This window comes from Berghia stephanieae, chromosome 4, assembly GCF_034508935.2.
Source record: "Berghia stephanieae isolate SIO BIC M18660-M18661 chromosome 4, UCSD_Bste_1.3, whole genome shotgun sequence".
NCBI classification, from domain to species: Eukaryota; Metazoa; Mollusca; class Gastropoda; order Nudibranchia; family Aeolidiidae; genus Berghia; species Berghia stephanieae.
The window spans coordinates 7,862,614-7,885,113 of record NC_088363.1 but is presented as its reverse complement, the minus strand read 5'-3'; the positions used below and the strand labels follow the sequence as shown (position 1 = coordinate 7,885,113).

The following is a 22,500-nucleotide window of genomic DNA, read 5'->3' as shown; positions in this document are numbered from 1 at the left end:
AAAATTATTAATCCTGAATTTGCTCACTTGGACAACATGGGTGATTCCTGTTGACATCAGACATCTTGTTTGATAAATTATCTAGATTCCTTCGTGGAATGCCTAGGCGACGATATCTTACGATGTCGTGGCGAAAGGACATAATTTTTTAAAGCAAATTATTATTATTATTATTATTATTATTATTATTATTATTATTATTATTATTATTATTATTATTATTATTATTATTATTATTATTATTATTATTATTATTATTATTATTATTATTATTATTATTATTATTATCATTATTGTTATTATTATCATCATCATCATTATTATTTTTAAAATATTTGTCTTATTCAAGGAATGATCCGCGGAACTCATAAACAAATGAAAAAGACACAATACTAAAGTTCCCAGTTTGAGAGAGAGAGAGAGAGAGAGAGAGAGAGAGAGAAAGAGAGAGAGAGAGAGAGAGAGAGAGAGAGAGAGGGAGAGAGAGAGAGAGAGAGAGAGAGAGAGAGAGAGAGAGAGAGAGAGAGAGAGAGAGAGAGTTTTGGGTGTTTTTTTGTTGTTGAATTTTTTAAGGAGAGAAGGTTGTTATATTTAATGACTATAAATCAAATCCCTTGTTGTTATCGGCTCTTGTACGGGGCTCAAACACTATCCAAGATGGCGGCTTTGTCGCAGACGCCGCGTTTTGTTTGCCAACGATAAAGACGAATGGGAAAGGGGGCGTGGCAGCCGAAAGGGGGAGATTGAGGTGGGGGGGGGGGGGGGGGGGGGGGGGGGGGTTAACTCCCAGGTCAGTTGGTAAACAATCCCGTTGACAAGTCGGGCTCGTTATAGACGAGGAAAATATGGGACGGCTCTTTAAAAACAGCTTTATCAATCAAGTCATAACGGCCCCATATTGGATGTCTCTTTATATCTCTCTCTCGGCCTGGCCATCTTTGGTATGTCTTGCCTTTTGTAACAAATATGATAATTCTCACAATCTGCCGCGGTCAACCCCCCCCCCCCCCCCCCACACACACACACCTTAATTTGGCCTCTCGTTGAAATTTCCTCTTACTCATCCTCCCTCCCTGCTACAGCCATTTTCTCTTCCTTTCTCCTCCTCAGCCTCATCCACCACCACTACACCGCCCATTGCCGAATCTTCCTCATCCCCCCCCCCCCCCCAACCCCCTCTCTCTTCTTTGTCTTACATGAATCTTATTAAACAACTATATGACCAAGCAAGCTGCCAAATAATCCATAATGGAAAACATTCTGATTCCTTAGAGATTAAAACTGGAGTGATGCAGGCATGTCCTTTTTTCTTTTTTTTTTTTTTGCCAAAAATATTTCTATCAGTAATTGACTAGATAATGCGCAGAACTGTGGGAGATAAAAAGACTGGAATAACATGGAACCTAATTCAATATTATCTAGAAGACTTTGACTTTGTCGATGATATTTGTTTATTGTCACAATCCCATCATTTACAATAAAAAAAACAGACAGACTTGTCAAGGAAGCAGCACAGACTGGTTTAGGAATAAACACCAAGAAAACAGAAGGGATGAGATTACTAAACAACAACACAACACCCATCTCAGTAAATGGAAACAATCTGAAGACAAATTTACATAATATTTGGGAAGCATTGGTTCAACATCTGGGGGAACAGATGAAGACATAGAGGCTAGAATAGGAAAAGCACGACATGCATATGGAAGTCAACAAAAATATCACACAGAAAAACAAATTCAGAATATACATTACTGACGTCCTTCTGTATGGCCCAGAAACATGGAGAGTGACTAATACTCTTTGTAAAAAACTTCCAACATTCACAAACAGATGTCTTCGAAAAATAGTCGGTACCAGATTGCCTAACAAAGTCAGTAATAAAGACGACTTGTGGTGAAAAACTGGACATGAGGATAATTATTAAACAAATCTCAATAAGAAAATGGAAATGGATTGGTCACACTTTCTGAAAACCAACAACAGACATTAGGAGACAAGCTGTGGACTGGAGCCCTCGGGGGGAAAAGAAAGGTTAGGAGGCCAAAACAAAACAAACCAAAACAAAACATGGAGAAGGTCTTGTCAGGAAGGGGTGAATTTGGCTGTAATGTCCTTGGGATGGATGAAGAAGAAGAAGACACAGAGCAGAACACGATGGAGATGTACCACTATTGAAGCGCTATGTTCTGCAAGGAATATAGAGGGTTAAATAATGAATGATAATGATAATGATGATAATAATAATAATAACAACGACAACAACAAGTAAAATTTAACCTTATCCACATTTCCAAACTGACTTTTATCCATCACTTATTTCACCAGAATACATCATACCGCAACGAGATAGTGATGGGCCACATAATTCTCGTCCTGAATGTTCAATATTGCTGTTGACTACGGACCCCCTGTAAAGGGCTTTGAACACGTTTCGTGGATTTTGACTTATATAAATTCCCATGGATTTTAAACAAGAATATATATATATATATATATATATATATATATATATATAATATATATATATATATTGTGTGTGTGTGTGTATGTGTGATGACAGCTTAGTGTCAATCTAAATACTATCCCATCATGCAAAGCGTTTTGCATGTTATTTGTTTGACTACTTACACAGGTCACACTTTCTGCAGAGTTGTTTAACTTCGCGACAACTTTACCGTTCATGCTCTCATTTTATTCATTTTTTCCTGACGTCTTTTAAACCACGACTTGTTTGCTTGCACCTTTTCACTACTGCTAGTTCACTCTGACTGCAAACGTCATCCTTTTGCCACCATCCTGAGTCTTGTTAAGTTAGTTGTCCGTGCAGACTTGTCTACTTGGAAATTCTAAGAATCGTAGTTGTTTTGAAATGTGGTGCTTGAGAAGGATGCAGAGAATATCGTATACTGCACACAAAACGAACGAAGAAGTGCTAAAACAAACATACCAACAAAGGAAACTAATGCCCTTAATAGCGGGTCGACAACTATCCTTTTTCGGACACATAGTAAGGAAAGATAAGAATGAATACCTGGCAAGTTGTGGAAAAATACCTGGTAAACGCGCCCGGGGGAGACAAAGAAAAACACTCATAGACCAACTGAAGGGCTTCACCAACCTAACAATCCAAGAGCTGTTTGAAAAAGCAAGAGACAGGGAGGAATGGAGAGAGATAATTCATGCAGTATCCGAAGCCTGGACCAGGCATGGAACCTAGAAGAAGAAGAAGAAGAAGAGTTGTTAAGAGATAAAAATAGTAGTCGCTATAGTAACTTTATAGATCAACAAGTTACCCTCACTAGGATTAAATAACGCTTGAAAATCCTGTAAATTGGATTCAATAGTCTGATGTCACGTCGCCCAGCAACGGCGGCCATCGTGGTTCTAAACAAAGAAAATCGGTAGTTTTTATTCTTCATGCTGGCTAGAACTTTTCATATGTCTTGTGATCAGAATGTGTAAAAGTCAAAACATGATCAGATTTATAATGTATTTTTTTCCCCTCTGGATACGTTTTTATGCTCGTCGGAGAAATAATTCATAAGGGCGTCCGCCATTGTTCCGATCGATAGTTTAGAGCCAGTTACTAAGTTACCATGCGTCATTACGAGGGAAGTGACGTTACGACTGTTGAAGCGTATTATATATTATTTCCAAACTTTCATTTTCACTAAGTTTTAATGACTTTGAGATTCTCATGACTTTCTGAAATTGAAGCCGAAAAATTTCGTAATTTTACGAATTTTTCGTAATAGTAGGCTTGTCTGGAGTAGTGTGTTCGCCTCACATTATGCAATGGCCTTGTATAGTCAGTGCTTTTTCTCTATCTCCTATGTTCATACTATTCTAATTGGGAAGTTGGGTCAATTCGATCTGACCGAAAGTACCTGACATGGACTCGATTTCTATCGAAAAAGTATCAATGGGTTGGTTCTGTCCATTTCATTTTCACGCCCCTGAAACTGGGATAAACTCCAAACCCATAGGCCTCATGGCTTGAGCTTGAGCTTTAAAAACATTTTTTTAGTTGTTTAAAAAAAAATATAGCGCAATATCCACTAAGCGTGCTCAAAGCGCCTTACAAGTGGTCCCTGGCCAACAGCAACATTTACTATGTGGGACGAGACATGACACCTGTTATAATTTTGTTTGGACAGAGACAATGCTGTTAACGGCCAGTTACTCATTTTACACCCGAGTACGGTGAGAGAATGTGAGTAAAGAGCCTTTTCCAAGGACCTAACTATACGCCGCTCGTGACTCGATCCCAGGACCTTTCGATCCGAATGCGAGACCACATAGCCTCGGCTGTGAAATACTACGGTTGTTATTAATCTGTACCACGTTCAACGCGTCTAAGATGCATTCTTGGAGCAGAAGATGGAATAAAAAAGAAGAAAAAAAAAATAAGAAAGAAAGAGAGAGAGAGAAAGAAAGAAAGAAAGAAAGAGAAAACACTGGTTATGAAATGAAAACAGGTAATTAAACAGGTGAGAAATTGATGGTAGATGTTGTTTACATCACATCATTATAATCTTATCATATTCATCAAGCCTCCAAATCTGTATCTCGTATCTCTCAAGTAAGAATCAACAGCCCTTCCAGTCGGGCAAGGGTAAATATTCACTGCGATCTGATAGCCACAAACTTACCTAGATTTACATTTTCTTTACTTTTCTGAGGAAAAATAATAAAAATAAATGAATAAATAAATAAATAACAAACCAAACAAAATTATAAACAAGTAATTTGTGAACAATTTCGGAACTTTGGTAAAAACTAGATAGACGTAACGTGGCTCACCACCTTGTACCGGCATTAGGATTGGGTGATATTGATTCTATGCGCTTATGTAAAATACTCACAACATCCGCCAGCCAGAAATATCGCACCAACACACAAACGAGGTGTAACCTTGAACGTTTAAGTTTATAGTCTGAATTATGTATTTAAGTGAGAATTAATCATTAAAATGGCTTTCTAAAAACAATAATACAGAGCTGAATGACGTCAGTTTCGTTCCTTTTATAGATATAGATAGAATGCGCTTGGCCAAGGAGTTCACAACATTGCCATCCGGAAGTATAACGGACCAACACACAAAATCTGTGTAACCATGAACTTTTATAGTCTGGTTAATACAGTTTAGTGAGAACAACTCACAAACGCGGATGGCAAAAACAATAACAAAGGCCTGAGTGACGTCATCTTCGAACTATCTATTGATTGATTAGTTGAAAATTAAAATGAAAGCTAATCCAAGTTTTTTTTTTTGTTTCACTGTGGAGGATTGAGTATACATCTACATTCTCAACGTGAAATAAATAAATTAATTAAAAATAATATTTCTCTTACTTTTAATGTTTGCCTTACTTTTCTGCACGTATTTCACCCCAATTTAATTTTGTTGTTGTTGTTGTTGTTGTTGTTGTTGTTGTTGTTGTTGTTGTTCTCCACCACCTCCTCCTCCTCCTCCCCCTCCCACCCCATCTTGATTCCTCATCGTATTCCCCGCCACCTCCGTTTTCCTTCTCCCCTTTTCCTCCAACGATTCACCATCACATCTATCGTCACCAACACAATAACTAACAAAATATATCAGAAACTAAAAGTACAAAATGGATGCCTGAAACAAAAAAAAATTATTAATGCATGGATTAACTACGAAAACATAAATAGATTTGATTGATAAATATACAACTGATGCAATGGAAAATACATGAAATAAATGCATGTATACATCAGTAAATGTCTGAATAAATAATAAATGAATGGATAAATGAATGAATGAAGGAATGAAGGAGTAAATAAATTTAGGATTATTTTAAAAGTTTATATAGACAGACTGATAGGAAAATGTTCATACATACATACATACATACATACATACATATATATATATATATATATATATATATATATATATATATATATATATATATAATATCAATTCATATATATATATATATATATATATATATATATATATATATATATATATCTATATATATGAATTGATAGATAGAAATATATACAGATGTATAGATAGGCGGACAGTAGATAGATGGATAGATAGATAGATAGATAGATAGATAGATAGATAGATAGATATAGATAGATAGATAGATAGATAGATAGAAGTAGATAGATGATAGATAGATGAGAGGGGAGAGAGAGAGAGAGAGAGAGAGAGAGAGAGAGAGAGAGAGAGAGAGAGAGAGAGAGAGAGAGAGAGAGAGAGAGAGAGAGAGATTAGGATAGCTGGAAGCGGGGGTGTAATCCATACAAAATGAGGTGTCAATTCCTTAGACACTGACAGGTTTATAGGTAGCACCAATTGTTAATCTGTACTCGTCTCCTCCTAACTGGGCCAGTCTTACATGATTTTCGTTGGTTTCTTTTCTAGTTTTTTTGTTTCTATTTTTTGTTTTTTTTTTGTTTTTTTTTTTCCCCCTTTCTTTATATTTATTCTTCTTAATTTATGATTGATTGATTTGTATTTGGGTTGATTGCTTAACACTGCGAAAAAATAAACCAGTCAATAGTTAGACCTATGAAGCATTTCGAAGGGTATTAAGCATGATGTATTTTCCTTTTTTTTTTTTTTTACATGAATGAATGAATGAATAAATGCGTGGAAAAATGAATGAATGAATGAATGAATGAATGAATAAATAGAAAAATGAATTCATTATATATTTTTTTAAAATTTAATTTTTAAAAAACATGAGATACACTTTAATTTATCATTACAAAATAAAGATGTGAAAATTTAGATATGTAATAAATAAGATGAATGAACGATTACTTTAATGTAGAAAATGGTCAAGAAAGGGTTAAATGTCAAACTATATAGATAGTATGCGCTTGGCTAAGAAGCTCATAACATTGCCATCCGGAAGTATAACGGACCAACACACAAAACTGTGTATCCATGAACGTTTATAGTCAGGTTAATACAGTTCAGTGATCATTACTCATAAACGCGGATGACAAAAAACAATAACAAAGACCCGAATGACGTCATCTTCGAACTATCTATAAGTATCTAGGTCGTATCAGAAACATCCACACTCTACACATGGACTTGGGTAGCTGCCATTTTTAAGACACAACTGAATCGTTTGGTTTTTGGTGTTGATTATTGGGGGGGGGGGGGGGGGGGGATTTTAAAACCAAACAACGATACCATGATCTGTTTTGGCACACTAACCTCACTTGTTTTTATTTTCCCCTTTACCATGAGCAACTTTGCCCCATTTGGTCACTTTACGGATCTGCACTGCGGCTTACGCTTGTTGCTTCCGCCTTTAAGTAGACTTCTACGGATAGAGCCTAAAGAGATATAATCTTCTCCTTGATGATGAATTAGGGGTTAGAGTGCCAACCTTACGGGGTTTTTTGGGGCGTTTTTTATTTTTATTTGACCGTTTCTCTTTCTGATTCCTCCCCCCCCACACACACACACCCTCGCCATCTCTATATTATTTGCTCTGTCGTACTCTGGAAAAACCCATATTTTAATATTTGGCTAGAAAACTCGTCCTTCAAATATCGATCGATTTAAATGACTCTCATCTTGGCAAACAACTCTCAAACTTGGGACTTCCCGAGTCAAAATGAGGGTAAATTAAATCGATCGATATTCGAAGGACGGGTTTTCTGGCCAAATTTTAAAATAATATGGGTTTTTCCAGAGTGCTGTTGTCTTTGAAGGTATCTCGATGAATCAACGATTTGTTTCCTATTCCCCAATTCGGCCTTACCTTTAATTGCTGGAGCACGTTGTGTTGGTTGTAAAGGGATACTGTTGAGTCCGCAGGAAGGAGGGTCTATCCTGTTCGATTCCCTGGTGCTTCATCTCGGCATTTAACCCTCAAACGGCAACAATACCGACAAGTACAAGAGTTGAGATCAACGTATAATAATGATGATGATGATGATGATGATGATGATGATGATGATGATAATAGTAATAATAATAATAATAATATAATAATAATAATAATAATAATAATAATAATAATAATAATAATAATGATAATAATAATAATAATAATGATGATCATAATAATAATAAATAATAATAATAATAATAATAATAATAATAATAATGATGATGATAATAATGATAATAATAATAACTATCTATCTATCTATCTATCTATCTATCTATCTATCTATCTATCTATCTATCTATCTATCTATCCATCCATCCATCTATATATGTCTTTCTCTCTCTCCCTCTTCTCTCTCTCTCCATCTCTCTCTCTTTCTCTCGTTTTATGTCCTTCTGTATCTATCTATCTATCTATCTATCTATCTATCTATCTATCTATCTATCTATCTATCTATCTATCTATCTATCTATCTATCTATCATATCTATCTATCTATCTATCTATCTATCTATCTATCTATCTATCTATCTATCTATCTATCTATCTATCTATCTATCTATCTATCCTATCCATCATCTATCATCCTATCTACTATCTATCTATCTATCTATCTATCTATCTATCTATCTATCTATCTATCTATCTATCTATCTATCTATCTATCTATCTATCTATCTATCTATCTATCTATCTATCTATCTATCTATCTATCTATCTATCTATTTCTATCTATCTATCTATCTATCTATCTATCTATCTATCTATCTATCTATCTATCTATCTATCTATGTCTCTCTCTCTCCCCCCCCCCCCTCCTCTTTCTTTTTCTCTCTACCCCTTCCCCATATCTCTCTATTTCTCTCTCTCTCTCTCTCTCTCTCTCTCTCTCTCTCTCTCTCTCTCTCTCTCTCCCTCTCTCCCTTTCTCCTTCTCTCTCTCTCTCTCTCTAGCTCTGTGTAAATCTCTGATGGCCTTTGGCCTTTAGTCGGAATTCCAAACGGCACAACAAGATTCTATTGACATCAATCATCTTTTTATTACGTTCTACTCTATTTATAAAGAAAATGCCCCTCAGCGTGTTGTCAACGATTTGGATTATCCCTTCAATTCCCCCCCAGATCTTGCCCCATGTTGAACTCTTGTTGTTGTTGTTGTTGTTGTTGTTGTATATGTTGTTCGTGTTGTTGTTGTTTTTATTGTATTTGTTGTTGTTTTCTGTTATTGATGTTTTTGTTGTTATTTTGTTGTTGTTGTTTTTTTTTAAAATTACTCGACTTCCCGAGTGTTCTACCAACTTAGCTATGGACCCCCCCCCCCCCCCCTGTCTTATTGAAGACAACAGTGGTAATTTGTGTATGTGTAATGACGAAAACAAACATCTCTTATTTCTGGTCACTGTTGTTTTAGACTAACTTTTTGGCAACAACTCGTTCACCCCGGCGTGATACCGTTGTATAGTGAAAGGTCACAATTACAAATAGTGAAGGAAAGAATAAAATAACCTTTGACATCTAAAGCATTCTTGTACCCCTACCCCCCACGATACGGAGACCCAAGACTGCTAACTAGACCGTGCTTCGAATTCCGATATCTGACATTTATTGGCAATTTTTACCTCCATAGTCTACATCATCATCATCATCATCATCATCATCATCATCATCATCATCATCATCATCATCATCATCACTATCATCATCATCATCATCAATATCATCATCATCATCATCATCATCATCATCATCATCATCATCATCATCATCATCATCATCATCATCACCATCATCATCATCATCATCGTCATCATCATCATCATCATCATCATCGTCATCATGTACCGCCTAGAGCGGTGACTGGTGTAAAGTTCATTGCTTCAATGGATATTAAAAGATGATCTTTCAAGTGGGAGATTCTCATTGCAGCCAGAACGAGGCATAAAAGACAAGGGCAGATAATCTGCCGTACTCTGACAAAAGGAATTTTAAATTTTTGGCCAGAAAACGTATACGAATTAAATAATTGACCGATTAGAATGACCTTGAACTTGCTAAAACACTTCTTGGAAGTCTCATGTTTGAGATGTTTTTGGCAAGTTGAAGGTCACTTTAAACAATTGATATTTGGAGTGAAACTTTCCTGGCCGTTTTTTTTAAAAAGTGTTTTTGGCAAAGAATAATTTCCTCCTGTCTGTGTCGCTCTCTCAGGATTAACCAGTTAACTGCCTTACTCTCGAAAGACACGTACTGAAAAATTTGGTCAGAAAACTCGTCCTTCAATTATCGATCGATTTAAATGAGCCTCATCTTGGCAAAGTCTCTCAAACCTGTGATTTCGCGAGGTCCTTAATAAAGTCCCATGTTTGTGAGTTTTTGCCAATATGAGGGACATTTAAATCAATCGATATTTGAAGGACGAGTTTTCTTGCCAAATTTTTAAATACATGTACATGTCTTTCGGCAGTCACGGCAGTTAAGACGCAAGAACGTCATATCTGCGTAGAGAGAGAGAGAGAGAGAGAGAGAGAGAGAGAGAGAGAGAGAGAGAGAGAGAGAGAGAGAAGAGAGACTTGCTATCAAGACGAGGGATCACAATAACCAAATAACCGTATTAACGTATGACTTTTTAATCATTTCCAGAAATGGACACTTTTCATTTGTAACTCGACCACTCGAATTCTGACGATTTTGTCGATGAATATCAGTTCTATTTGAAAATATGATCACGGTAGGCTTGATGTCGTTCAATGCATATCTAATTTATTATTGTCACGAAGCCTTGATACTCCAGCGTTAATACCTCGCCGAGACAGGTGGATTATCGTGGGTTTCCAGATCGTCTTCAATGATGTGTGCACGATGATATTGTTGTCATATTATTTACAGTAATCAGAGATATGATAATAAAATTGCACCTCGTTTGGAACGAGTAGATTATGGAAGGTGCTTCTAGCAGGCAGGGGAGGGGGACTTGAATGATAAGGCGGCTCTACCTGCTGGGAATGTGGTTGGGGTTTCTGAATGTGTTCTTGATTTTGTTATTGTTGTCGTCGTTGTTGTTGATGTTTTTGTTTTTGAAAGATAGATGGATGAAGAATAAATTATATGAAATAGAAAATGTACTTAAATGGATGGATGGATGGATGGATGGATGGATGGTTGGATGGATGGATGGATGCATGAATGAATGAATGGATGGATGGATGGATGAATGGTTGAATGGATGTATAAATGGTTGGAGGATTTTACAAGTATGCATCTTAGCTTTATTCTCAATCCTCCCTCCCCCCCTCCCCCCCCCCCCCCTTCTCTCTCATCCCATCCCCAACCCACCGTCAACATAAATAAACGAGAGATTTTATATAGCACAATTTCCACTAAATATGCTCAAAGCGCTTTTTTGTATTTTTGTTTGTTTGTTTGTTTGTTTGTTTATTTATTTGAACATGGTGTCTATGAACCAATCAGATTGAGACACAATCAAATGGATCCATCATCAATTCTTAAACTTTTTTGTTTTGGAGAATTTAAATGAATCGCTTATGTTGTTGTTATTGTTGTTGATGTTATTTATTATTATTTTTTAAAAATTTTCTTCTTCTTCTTCTTCTTCTTCTTCTTCTTCTTCTTCTTCTTCTTCTTCTTCTTCTTCTTCTTCTTCTTCTTCTTCTTCTTCTTCTTCTTCTTCTTCTTCTTCTTCTTCTTCTTCTTCTTCTTATTATTATTATTATTATCATCATCATCATCATCATCATTATCTCATCATCATTATTATTATTATATTATTATTATTATTATTATATTATTATTATTATTATTATTATTATTATTATTAATTATTATTTATTATTATTATTATTATTATTATTTTATTATTATTATTATTATTATATTATTATTATTATTTATTATTATTATTATTATTATTATTATTATTATTATATATTATTATATTATTATTATATTATTATTATTATTATTATTATTATTATTATTATTATTATTATTATTATTATATTATTATTATTATTATTATTATTAATTAATTAATTCATTAATTAGACAATTGATAACCCCCCCCCCCTCGACCACGCACTTTGCATTGTAACAACACAATTCTCCTTGTTGGTGTTATTCATTTTCACGGCCACCCACGACATCAGCAGCGAAGCTTCTCTCCGTGAACTCTAGAGGCCCTCCATTTAATTATAGAATTAATCTCTTCAAATCGTCCAGAAGATTCTAGAAGTCTGCCATGTGATAAGTAAACATAATTCCCTCCTGGTCGTGTGATATTGATCCAGTTGTAAAACACCTTTAATGTAAATGAAGTGTAAACGGATCCAACGTATTGTCGTCAACTTTGCACTGTGTTCAGTCTGCCTTTCTCCGAGCGGGGGTCGCTTGGGAGGCAATGTTCATGTCAAAGGTAGAGTAAGTATGCCAAATTAATAACTTCACATTGAGCATTTATATAGCGCAATATCCACAAAGCGTTTTAGACGATGACCCAAAACTACTGCAACCTTAAAAATGACGAGACATGACAATGGAGGAGATGTTATTATAATTTTTTCCCCGACAGAGATAACGCTGTTAACAAATGGCCAGGTACTAATTTTACGACCTGAGTACGGTGAGAGAATGAGAACAAAGAGCCTTTTCCAAGGTCTCAACTCTGCGCCGCTCAGAGTGGGACTCGAATCCTGGACATTCCGATCTGAAGGCGTGTCATGCCACAAGACCACATAGCCATTAGAGGACTTTTGCATTGTTACTCGGGAGACCCAGATTCTTCATGCAGTTTTGTTTTTATTCTATTTTGTTTCTTAACACTCTCCTTACCACCTGCAGCAAAATCGTCACATTTGTTACGACACAATATACATTTTTCTTATTCAAATTAATTTTGTACATCACAAACTTTCAAGAATGATCTTTGTTTAATCAATAAGAAAATAAAGTTGTTTTGTAGAGAGCTTGCTTGAGTTTTAAAAATCTTTTTTTTTTTTTTTTTTGCTGGGTAGGCCTGTCATTTGGGGAAAATACTGAAAATGATCGGTAAGGAAAGAGTTAAGTAGGGATTTGTTTGTGTGAGGATCAACACCCCCCCCCCCCCCCCAACTCTAATTAGCTCACTTGAACTCAATAGGGTGATTGTCATTGGTATTGTGCTCCAGTCCGTTGTATTAGGATTCTGTCCTAACACGGAACGTTTCGGGTTCAAAACCCTTCTTCGGCCAACAATAAAAAGCAATAAAATTATAAATACATAACTAAAAAAACAAAACAAAACAAACAAAAAACAACGACGGCAGAGAAATATTCAATTATAGGATTATTCATATTCTTTTGCGAATGTTTGGGCGATGGCATTGGACGATGTCACACGAAATGGTTACTCTATCAGACGATGTCACAGGAAAGGGTTACTCTATTAGACGATGTCACACCAAAGGTGTACTCTGTCAAACAATGTCACACGAAAGGGTTACTCTATCAGACGATGTCATATGAAAGGGTTACTCTATTAGACGATGTCACACGAAAGGGTTACTCTATCAGACGATGTCATATGAAAGGGTTACTCTATTAGACGATGTCACACGAAAGGGTTACTCTATCGGACGATGTCACACCAAAGGGTTCCTATATTAGACAATGTCACACCAAAGGGTTACTCACTCTATCAGACTATGTCACATGAAAGGGTCCCTGGTTCGAGTCCCACCGAAGGCAGCGCGAAGTTGAATTATTGGAAAAAGCTCTTTGCATTATTCACAATTTCTCACTGAACTCAGATGTAAAATGAGTACATTGCCGATAACAGCATTGTCCCCGATTTAAAAAAATGTATGTGTGCCTTATAGGTGTAGTGTTCCGTTTAATATGTAAAATGTTGCTGTCAGCACGTGACCCATTGTAAAGCGCTTTGATCACGTTTTAGTAGTCCTTCAGAGCCATTTAGAGGCCCATGGAGCCTGAGTTTATCCCGGTTTATTTAGCGTGAATCGGACAATAGCAGTTGTTTGCTACCGTTCGGTTAGGACGATAGCCTATTGCAAAGTACTTTCCGCCAGATCTAACAGATCCAGCTACCCAATTACTGCTGCTAGGTAGACCGTGGTCAGAAAAAAAAAACATCGACTGCACCGGGATCGATTTCGGTCCCTTTGATTGTGAAGCGAGTGCTCTACCAGCTGAGCTATCGGACCTCGATAGTATATATTGCTCTATATAAAAGCTCAATTTAATAAAAAAAATAATGTAGACAATAGACAATGGATGGCAAAATCCTTTCCATATTACTGACAACCCTCATGTGATATCAGAGGTAGAAAAAGTGCGTTGTGTCTCACGGGGCAAAAGGTTATGTCGAAAGTGCAGATAGGGATCACGATGAAAAGTTTTATTTCAACGTCCTACATAAAATTACATCTTTATTACCCGGAGCGTAAGAACTTGAACGATCGTGTAACAGTGTAGAATTACGCCGTTGTTGATGTTATTATCCAACATATACACACACAAACACACACACACACACACACACACACACACACAAAAACGCAACTATCAGAACGGTGTAAAACACAATATCTCTATGTATACGATTTTTTTATTGCTTGAGATTTTCATCAAGCATTCACTGACACCTATTTGTGTTTCTCTGCCTCATATTACATCACTTTCTCTCTATTTATTTCTCTTGTCAACAGGTCCATAAAGCAAAGGAGAATACCGAAAATAGATTTTCACAAGTGAAGCCTCGTCTCTACATCTTGGTTTACATACACCACCAACACCACAACCACCTTAATCACCACCACCTTCACCATCACGACCACTACAACAACAAACACCACCACAACCACCTTAATCACCACCACCTTCACCATCACGACCACCACTACAACCACCACCAGGATCATAACCGCAAGAAGAAGAAGAAGACCTAAATGGCCTAGGGTTCTTAACTTATCCAAAATCTCCAACCTCCTACAATTTCTTATCCCCCAAATTTTAACGCTAACTAGCCCCGACTGATTTTACTGCCCAGTTGCGAGAGGCCACCGGATGTTCCCCAGCGGTGTCTCCCAGTTTGTCAGATCGTAAAAAGTGTGCAAAATAGCTCAAAGCAAGGCTGAGCTACACGGGAACGTCCACCCATAAAAATACGTTTTTACGAGCCGTTACAGGACAGACAATCAGGGGCCCAAGCAGCCGCCACCACCACTGAGGAAAAGGCCAGGAGCAAAATTAAAACGTCTTTGAGGCCAGCATGGATTACCGTTCTTCACGCTCCATTGACTTCGATTTATTATTATTTATGTAGTCCGACCGTATCGGAATTTTGCCTTTTTCGACCCATTCAGTTTTTTTACTTACTTAGATCTACTACCTGTTCGGTTTGTTGAGTAGTGGGAATCAAAAAGAAAAAGAAGAAAAAAGAAAATATACGAGTAAAAAAAAAGTCTAAATTCATTTGTCAATGAAATTGGATGGAAATCTTGTTTCGTATCCAGGGCATATTTTCTAAAATGGATAACATTACCTAAGATAACCCTCTTGCTTTTGGGTTTTGTCTAGATTTAATTTCCATATAATGTTGTGATGTTCACATTTATTTCGTCAAAGAGTTTAAAGGAATTCTATCGGATTTTCATTCACGGATTTAAATTGCCAGCTTGTTGCAAGCAACGGAATCGACCAAAAAAAAAAAAATAATAATAAAAAGCTGCTGGAAAAATTGAGAGAAAGAAAAATAAAGGATGTTCCACGGTGAATTCATCAATTCTAGAACGAAGGATAAAATTTATGCTCATCAATGGTTTGTGAATTTTCTTAATCATTGGATTGTTCATATCAGTTGTTATTTCGTGACCTCCGCTGGCATCCCGTGTCGGAGTCATTGAGGCATTCCAAAAACAGAATGAAGAAATCACATTGGGCCTGCGTTCTGTTAGGACTCATTCTCATCTCTACCTCTATCCTACCGGTGGACGGCGTGCGCTGGATGTGAGTACCACAATCATTGTTTTTAAAAATTGTCTTTGAGTTTATTTTATTTATAATACAATCATCATCATCATCATCGTCATCATCTTCTTCATCATCATCATCATCATCTTCATCATTATCATCATCTTCATCATTATCATCATCATCATCATCATCATCGTCGTCGTCGTCGTCGGAGTCATCGTCATTATTATTGTTATCGTCATCTGTTCATCATCATCATCATCATCATCATCATCATCACCACCACCACCACCAACACAGGTACCTAAGTGGGTGTGTGTAAAAAAAAAAGGGGGGTGGGGGTGAGCTTTGAAAAGTTTGTTTCTTTAAATCAAATTTTAGTTAAATTAAACAAATTAAATTAATTTTACTAACGGTGAAAACAATTTAAAATAGAGGAAATCACTACAGGAGAAAGCCGATGATAGCAGATTACAGACTTATTGATATACACGTCTCTTTATTAATTTGTCATTTATTCAATTGTTTTTATTTATCAACTCATCATTCATTCATTCTTCCATTCTTTCTTTTTTCAATTATTCATTCATACTTTCTTTCACTCATTCGTTCATTCATTTATTTAATTTCCATTTCCTTGATATAGTTTTCTGACATGTATTGATGAAGCACCATGATCATGCTGTGTGAAAACCATCATTTCAAGTCGAGGCGTTTTCGGGGGTTTTCAGTTCAAATTGATCATGACTCAATCTATGATTTGCCAAATATTGTATTTATTTGATAAGTCTAGAAAGACGTGTAGTTAAATATTTGGCCAGAAAACTCGTCCTTCAAATATCAATCGATGTTAATGATCCTCATCTATGTAAAAACTCTCAAACCTGGGAGCTCGCGAAGAATTCCTTAGTGTCAGGTTTGAGAGGGGTTTTTTTCCAAGATGAGGGTCGTTTAAATCGATCGATATTTGAAGGATGAGTTTTCTGACCAAATTTTGAAATACGAGTCTTACCAGAGCATGGCAGTACAACAACAACAACAAAACCATTCTTATGTGTACTCAACACTCATTCTGAGCCGTGAGATTGTCACCTAACCACTCGACTACGCCATAGTCTTAGCCCATTCCTTGACAGTATGAGGACATATCATTCAATTTGTTTTCATGCCTTGCTTCGAGTGAACGTCAAGCAGGAATGAGATTGGTTAGTAGTCAGATGGTTGACAATGAATGCCAACTCATATAATTTCAAAAATATGATGTCTTATCTAGCCTTTCATACACATGACACCAATAGACCAAAGTATGAATGAATGTCTGCCTAGTTACAGTCATGAGTATGTGAGAAATGATAACGGATGAACAAAAAAACAAGTAAAAGAACAGGAGCAATACACCTCATTGGCAAAAACAAAACAAACAAAAAAATAACAACAACAGCCACCCCCCCCCCTCCCAACAAAACAAAGAAATAAACCAACAAGAAAAAACCCAAAACAAAAGCTTGAGAATCTCGATAGTGCAATATCCACTTAACGTGCTCAAAGCGCTTTACAAGAGGTCCCTAGTCAACAGTAACACTTAATATAATATGTAGGACGAGACATGGCTCCTGTTAGTCGATATTGCATTTTTTTTTGTCCTGAGAGACAACGCTGTTAACGGCCGGGTAATAATAATAATAATAATAATAATAATAATAATAATAATAATAATAATAATAATAATAATAATAATAATAATAATAATGACGATGATGACGATGATGATGAGGATAATAATAATAATAATGATAATAATAATAATAATAATAATAATAATAATAATAATATATAATAATAATAATAATGATAATAGTAGACACTTGTTGAGCGCTTCGATGATCCAAACATCTCAAAGCGCTTTACAGATAATGAATTGCGTTACGAATACACACGTAGTCAAAATGAAATATTGAAACAAAATACAAATTGCGGAGGAGAGAATGTGAGTAAAGAGTATTTTCCAAGGACTGAACTATTCGCAGCTAAGAGCGGGATTCGAACCCTGGACCTTCCGATCTCAGAGTGAGTGTCATATCACTAGACCACATAGCGCGTAGAAAACAAAGAAGAAAAGAAAATTAAACACACCAACAACAAAAAAAACAACACATTTTTAAAACCCTGACAAAAACTCAACAAAGCAATAAAAAAAAAAAAAATACAAACAAAAACAAAAATACATTATGTAATGGTAGCACGTCTGACCGGTAATCAGAAGGTCTGAGGTCCGATCCCCAGTCGAGGTCGACTAATTTTTTGGGAAGGTATTTTTCTTGTATTTTTCTTTCTTGCTTTGTCTTACACTTCTCATACACACTTGTTCAGTTCGTTATCTTTCACCGGTGCCTGCTCCTTAATTTCTCCAATTTACTTTAGGGAATATAACGTGTACATGTATTTGATTCTCCTCGTCAATTGATATTGTTAGGCGCATAGAGCACGGCTCAAACTGTTGAAATGGGATGTATGAATGTGCAAATTAGGATATATTTTTTTGGGGGTCTCTTTTTCTTAATGATTTGATTCCAAGCTTGATTCTATTATCAGCGACTGGAGCTTTTAAGGATCATATTCAAGAGAATCCATTTTGTTTTCAAGAGTCAAATACGTCACGCTAGGTCTAGTCCTTCGTTTCCGACTTGATTTCATTTTAATGAGGTAATGATCTCGGTAAATCTAAATTCCTGACAAGGAAAATAAAGGGGGTAAAAGAAGGGGGGAGGGGGTTCAATTCAAAACAAACGCGCTTGTGATATTTCTTTCGAAAAGGTGAATGTGGAAAGGCTAAGGAATTAACTAGGTAACTGCCGTTTTAATTTGGCCAGAAAACTCGTCCTTCGAATATCGATCGATTTAAATGGCCTTCATCTTGGCAACAATGCTCAAACCCGGGGCTTTGCGAAATCCTAGGTTTGAGAGTTTTTGCCAAGATGGGGGTCTTTTAAATCGATCAATATTCGAAGGACCAGTTTTCTGGCCGTTAAAAAAAAAGATGTACATTGTTTTCCTGAGCACTGCCGTTAAATGGTTAAAAATAATATACTAAAGTAGAACGATACATTATATTATTTCCTTCCCATCGCCAACTCACTCACGACCAATTTTTTGTTTCCTTAAAAACTGTCAACGGTAAAAACAAGCTTGGCGTTACGAGTAAAAACAACAAAAACCAACAATGGCAGCTGTCGAGACGTGTTGGGAAATCAACAATCAATAAAATCGTGGAGAGTCTAGTGACTTTTTTCACCAAGGCGAGACGAAATGAAAGCAAGTGGCAGAGACCGGGGCAGGTTTGAATGGAACGCTCTGTCAACAAAAATTATAGAAATCTCCAGAGGCTATTGTGCGCATTGTTCTGAGCAAGGACAATAAAACGACTTCCGTCCGGCTTACACAAACAGTGCACCGTGGAAGAGCAGTCTCGTTTACCATTCGACGACGGAGAGTGCTATTAAGGGAGACAATTTTTGAAACGTTTCAAACGAGATTTGGAGTAATCTTGAACAAATACAGACATAACCCAAGGGAAAAGCTGTACATTTCTAGTGACTCCGTAGAGAAGCAATGGTTTGTGTATGTGTGTGGCAGGGGGCGCTCTACTCACTGTCTGAAATATTCATTCGTAAATTAATTTTAATTGTCTATACTGTCTGCCATAGAGACAATATTTTGAAATAAACGAATCGAGAAGTTTGAAAGATTCTCGCATTCAGAAATCATCAATTAGTTGTCCTTGAGGGGCAGCGTGGCTCAGCGGTACGGTCTTTGCTTCGTACCCAAAAGGTAACGAGTTCGATCACCCGCCGCTGCGTTGTGTGTCCTTGAGCAAGTCACCTAGCCCTAGCTCATTTTGCGGCGCTGCACAGCGGCTGACGCCTGGGTTATTCCAGTCTTCCCTTGGAATAGACCCTAAAGACAAATTTCCCCTTGGGGATGAATAAAGGGAGTTTTAATTTTTATTAATTTTATTTTTATTCGTTTATTAAAACAAAACAAAACAAATAATGTTAAACGTATCTTATGTATATGACATACTCTTCTACCCCCCCCCCCCCCAAAAAAAAATAAAAAAAAAAAAAAATTCAACTCACCTTTGACAGATGTGCTAAAATCAAGGACATATTTGCAGGTCTGATAGCCGAATGCAATTATGGGTTTAATATTGTTGTAATGGACACTATTTTGCTTTGGTTTGAGAGTATGGGCCTATAATGATTTGGATTATCAGACCTGCAAATAAGTGCACGTCGGAAGGGGGACAAATATAGAATATTACAGTTCAGAGGTCCTCGGCCTGATCCGCTCAAAATTAAATTAAATATGATGCGCAAAGCTCGTAGATGTAGACTTCAGAATTTTGATCCGCCAATCGTAAAAGTCGAGAATTCAGAGGTTTGTCCGCCGACCATCGATTTACTTATACCCCACTTAGCAAGCTTTGGTTTGATCATATATGGACCAAAATTACATGCTAAACCATTTTGTGTCTTGCCGAGGCCGACGCAGTAAGTCAAGTAATTCAGTCTATTTATATTTATAACGCGTAATTCACGGAATCACCATATTTAAAGAGCTTCACAATGCCCCATCTATTTCCTTCAACATGCACGGAAGAAAACTTCCATTTCATTCTGCACAAGTCGTCATAGAGGTCATTGGATCTCACAAAAATCCTGAAGACATCTAATAGACCATAATATAATGTTAAAAGTTAAATGTAGTTTTATACTTTGGTTACAATTGTTTTTTGGTGCAGAATTAGTGGCCACTTTGTTGGTTATAAGGCACGTGTTTCTCTCCTTTTATACATCTACGTATCAAGCAAAAAGAATGATTTAACAAAACAAAAATAGTATAAATAAGACTTTTAAAACAAGAAATAAGAATCCTAGTTGACCGTTCTAGGTAATAATTCTTATATTTCTAATACCTGCGAGATCTGTGTCGTACTCTGATAAAAAACCCCACTTATTTAATCTTTAATATTTTGGCCAGAAAACTCGTCCTTCAAATATTGATTGATTAAAATGACTCACATCCTATTAAAAACTCTCAAATCCCAAAAGTCCCAATTTTGAGAATTTTAGACAAAACGAGGGTCAATTCAATCAATCGATATTTGAAGGACGAGTTTTCTGTCCAAAATTTTAAATACGTGTTTCTTTTCTCAGAGTACGGTAGATCTTTCATCACAATGTCTGGCATTCTTGCTTTTCTTCCCCACATGTCTTGGTGAGTAAACTTGGCCGATCCACGGGCTGATCACTTTCACAGGCACAAATCACCAAAGGCATGGCCTAGCTCCTATTTGGCGTATTTTGATAATATTCCACGTGTCTCGTTTTCAACCCCCCGCCCCCCCCCCCCTCCCACCCCGCCGCCGGCCCGTTTTAAAAGAAAAGACTTATGTATTTCTTTTCGTCAGTCAGGAACTTCCATGCATAATATTATTCCTGCAGAAAGAACAATGATTTGTTATACTGAGGCAAAACAGTGAGATTAGATTGAAATGGTTAAAGGAAGGTGTAACATGATAACATACGATTTCAATGGACATCATTCACAGATTCATTATAAACACATATAAACAAACCTTCTCTCTCTCTCTCTCTCTCTCTCTCTCTCTCTCTCACTCTCTCTCTCTCTCTCTCTCTCTCTTTCTCACTCTCTCTCTCTCTATATATATGCATATGTATATGTGTATATATATATATATATATATATATTATATATATATATATATATATATATATATAATATACACATATACATATGCATGATGAAGACGATATGATATGAGAGATGATGATGATGATATGTCGCGATGCTGACAATAAATGTGGCCATGCGTGATGAGACGACGACGATGAGATAACAACGGTAGCAATGATATTAATAATAATAACAACAACAATAATAATAAATACATATATAATAATAATACATACATACATACATACATACATACATACATACATACATACATACATACATACATACAACTACATACATACATACATACATACATACATACATACATACATACACATCACAACATACATACATATACATACATACATACATACATACATACATACATACATACATACATACATACATACATACATACATACATACATACATACATACATACATACATACATACATACATACATACATAAATACACACCACACACACATACATACATACATACATACACACACACTCATACACACATACATACATACATACATACATACATACATACATCACACTACATACATACATACATACATACATACTACATACATACATACATACATACATACACACAACATACATACATACATACACACACATACATACATACATACACACACTACATACATACATACATAACATACATACATACATACATACACATACTACAACATACATACATACATACATACATACATACAATACATACATACACGCACACACACACACATACATACATACATACAAACATACATACACACACACATACATACATACATACATACAACACACACACATACATACATACA

General features: G+C 36.1%; 1 protein-coding gene across 1 annotated transcript in view; it reads left to right on the top strand.

Moving 5' to 3' along the window:
• Positions 1-22,500, top strand: part of LOC144969968 (protein Wnt-4-like) — a 78,508-nt gene that overhangs the window by 9,502 nt on the left and 46,506 nt on the right. Inside the window, exon 2 of the mRNA XM_078909082.1 lies at positions 14,619-15,918. Within this exon, the coding sequence (XP_078765208.1) occupies positions 15,833-15,918 (86 nt within the window). The 5' untranslated portion in view covers positions 14,619-15,832. The remainder of the gene's footprint in view (positions 1-14,618; positions 15,919-22,500) is intronic.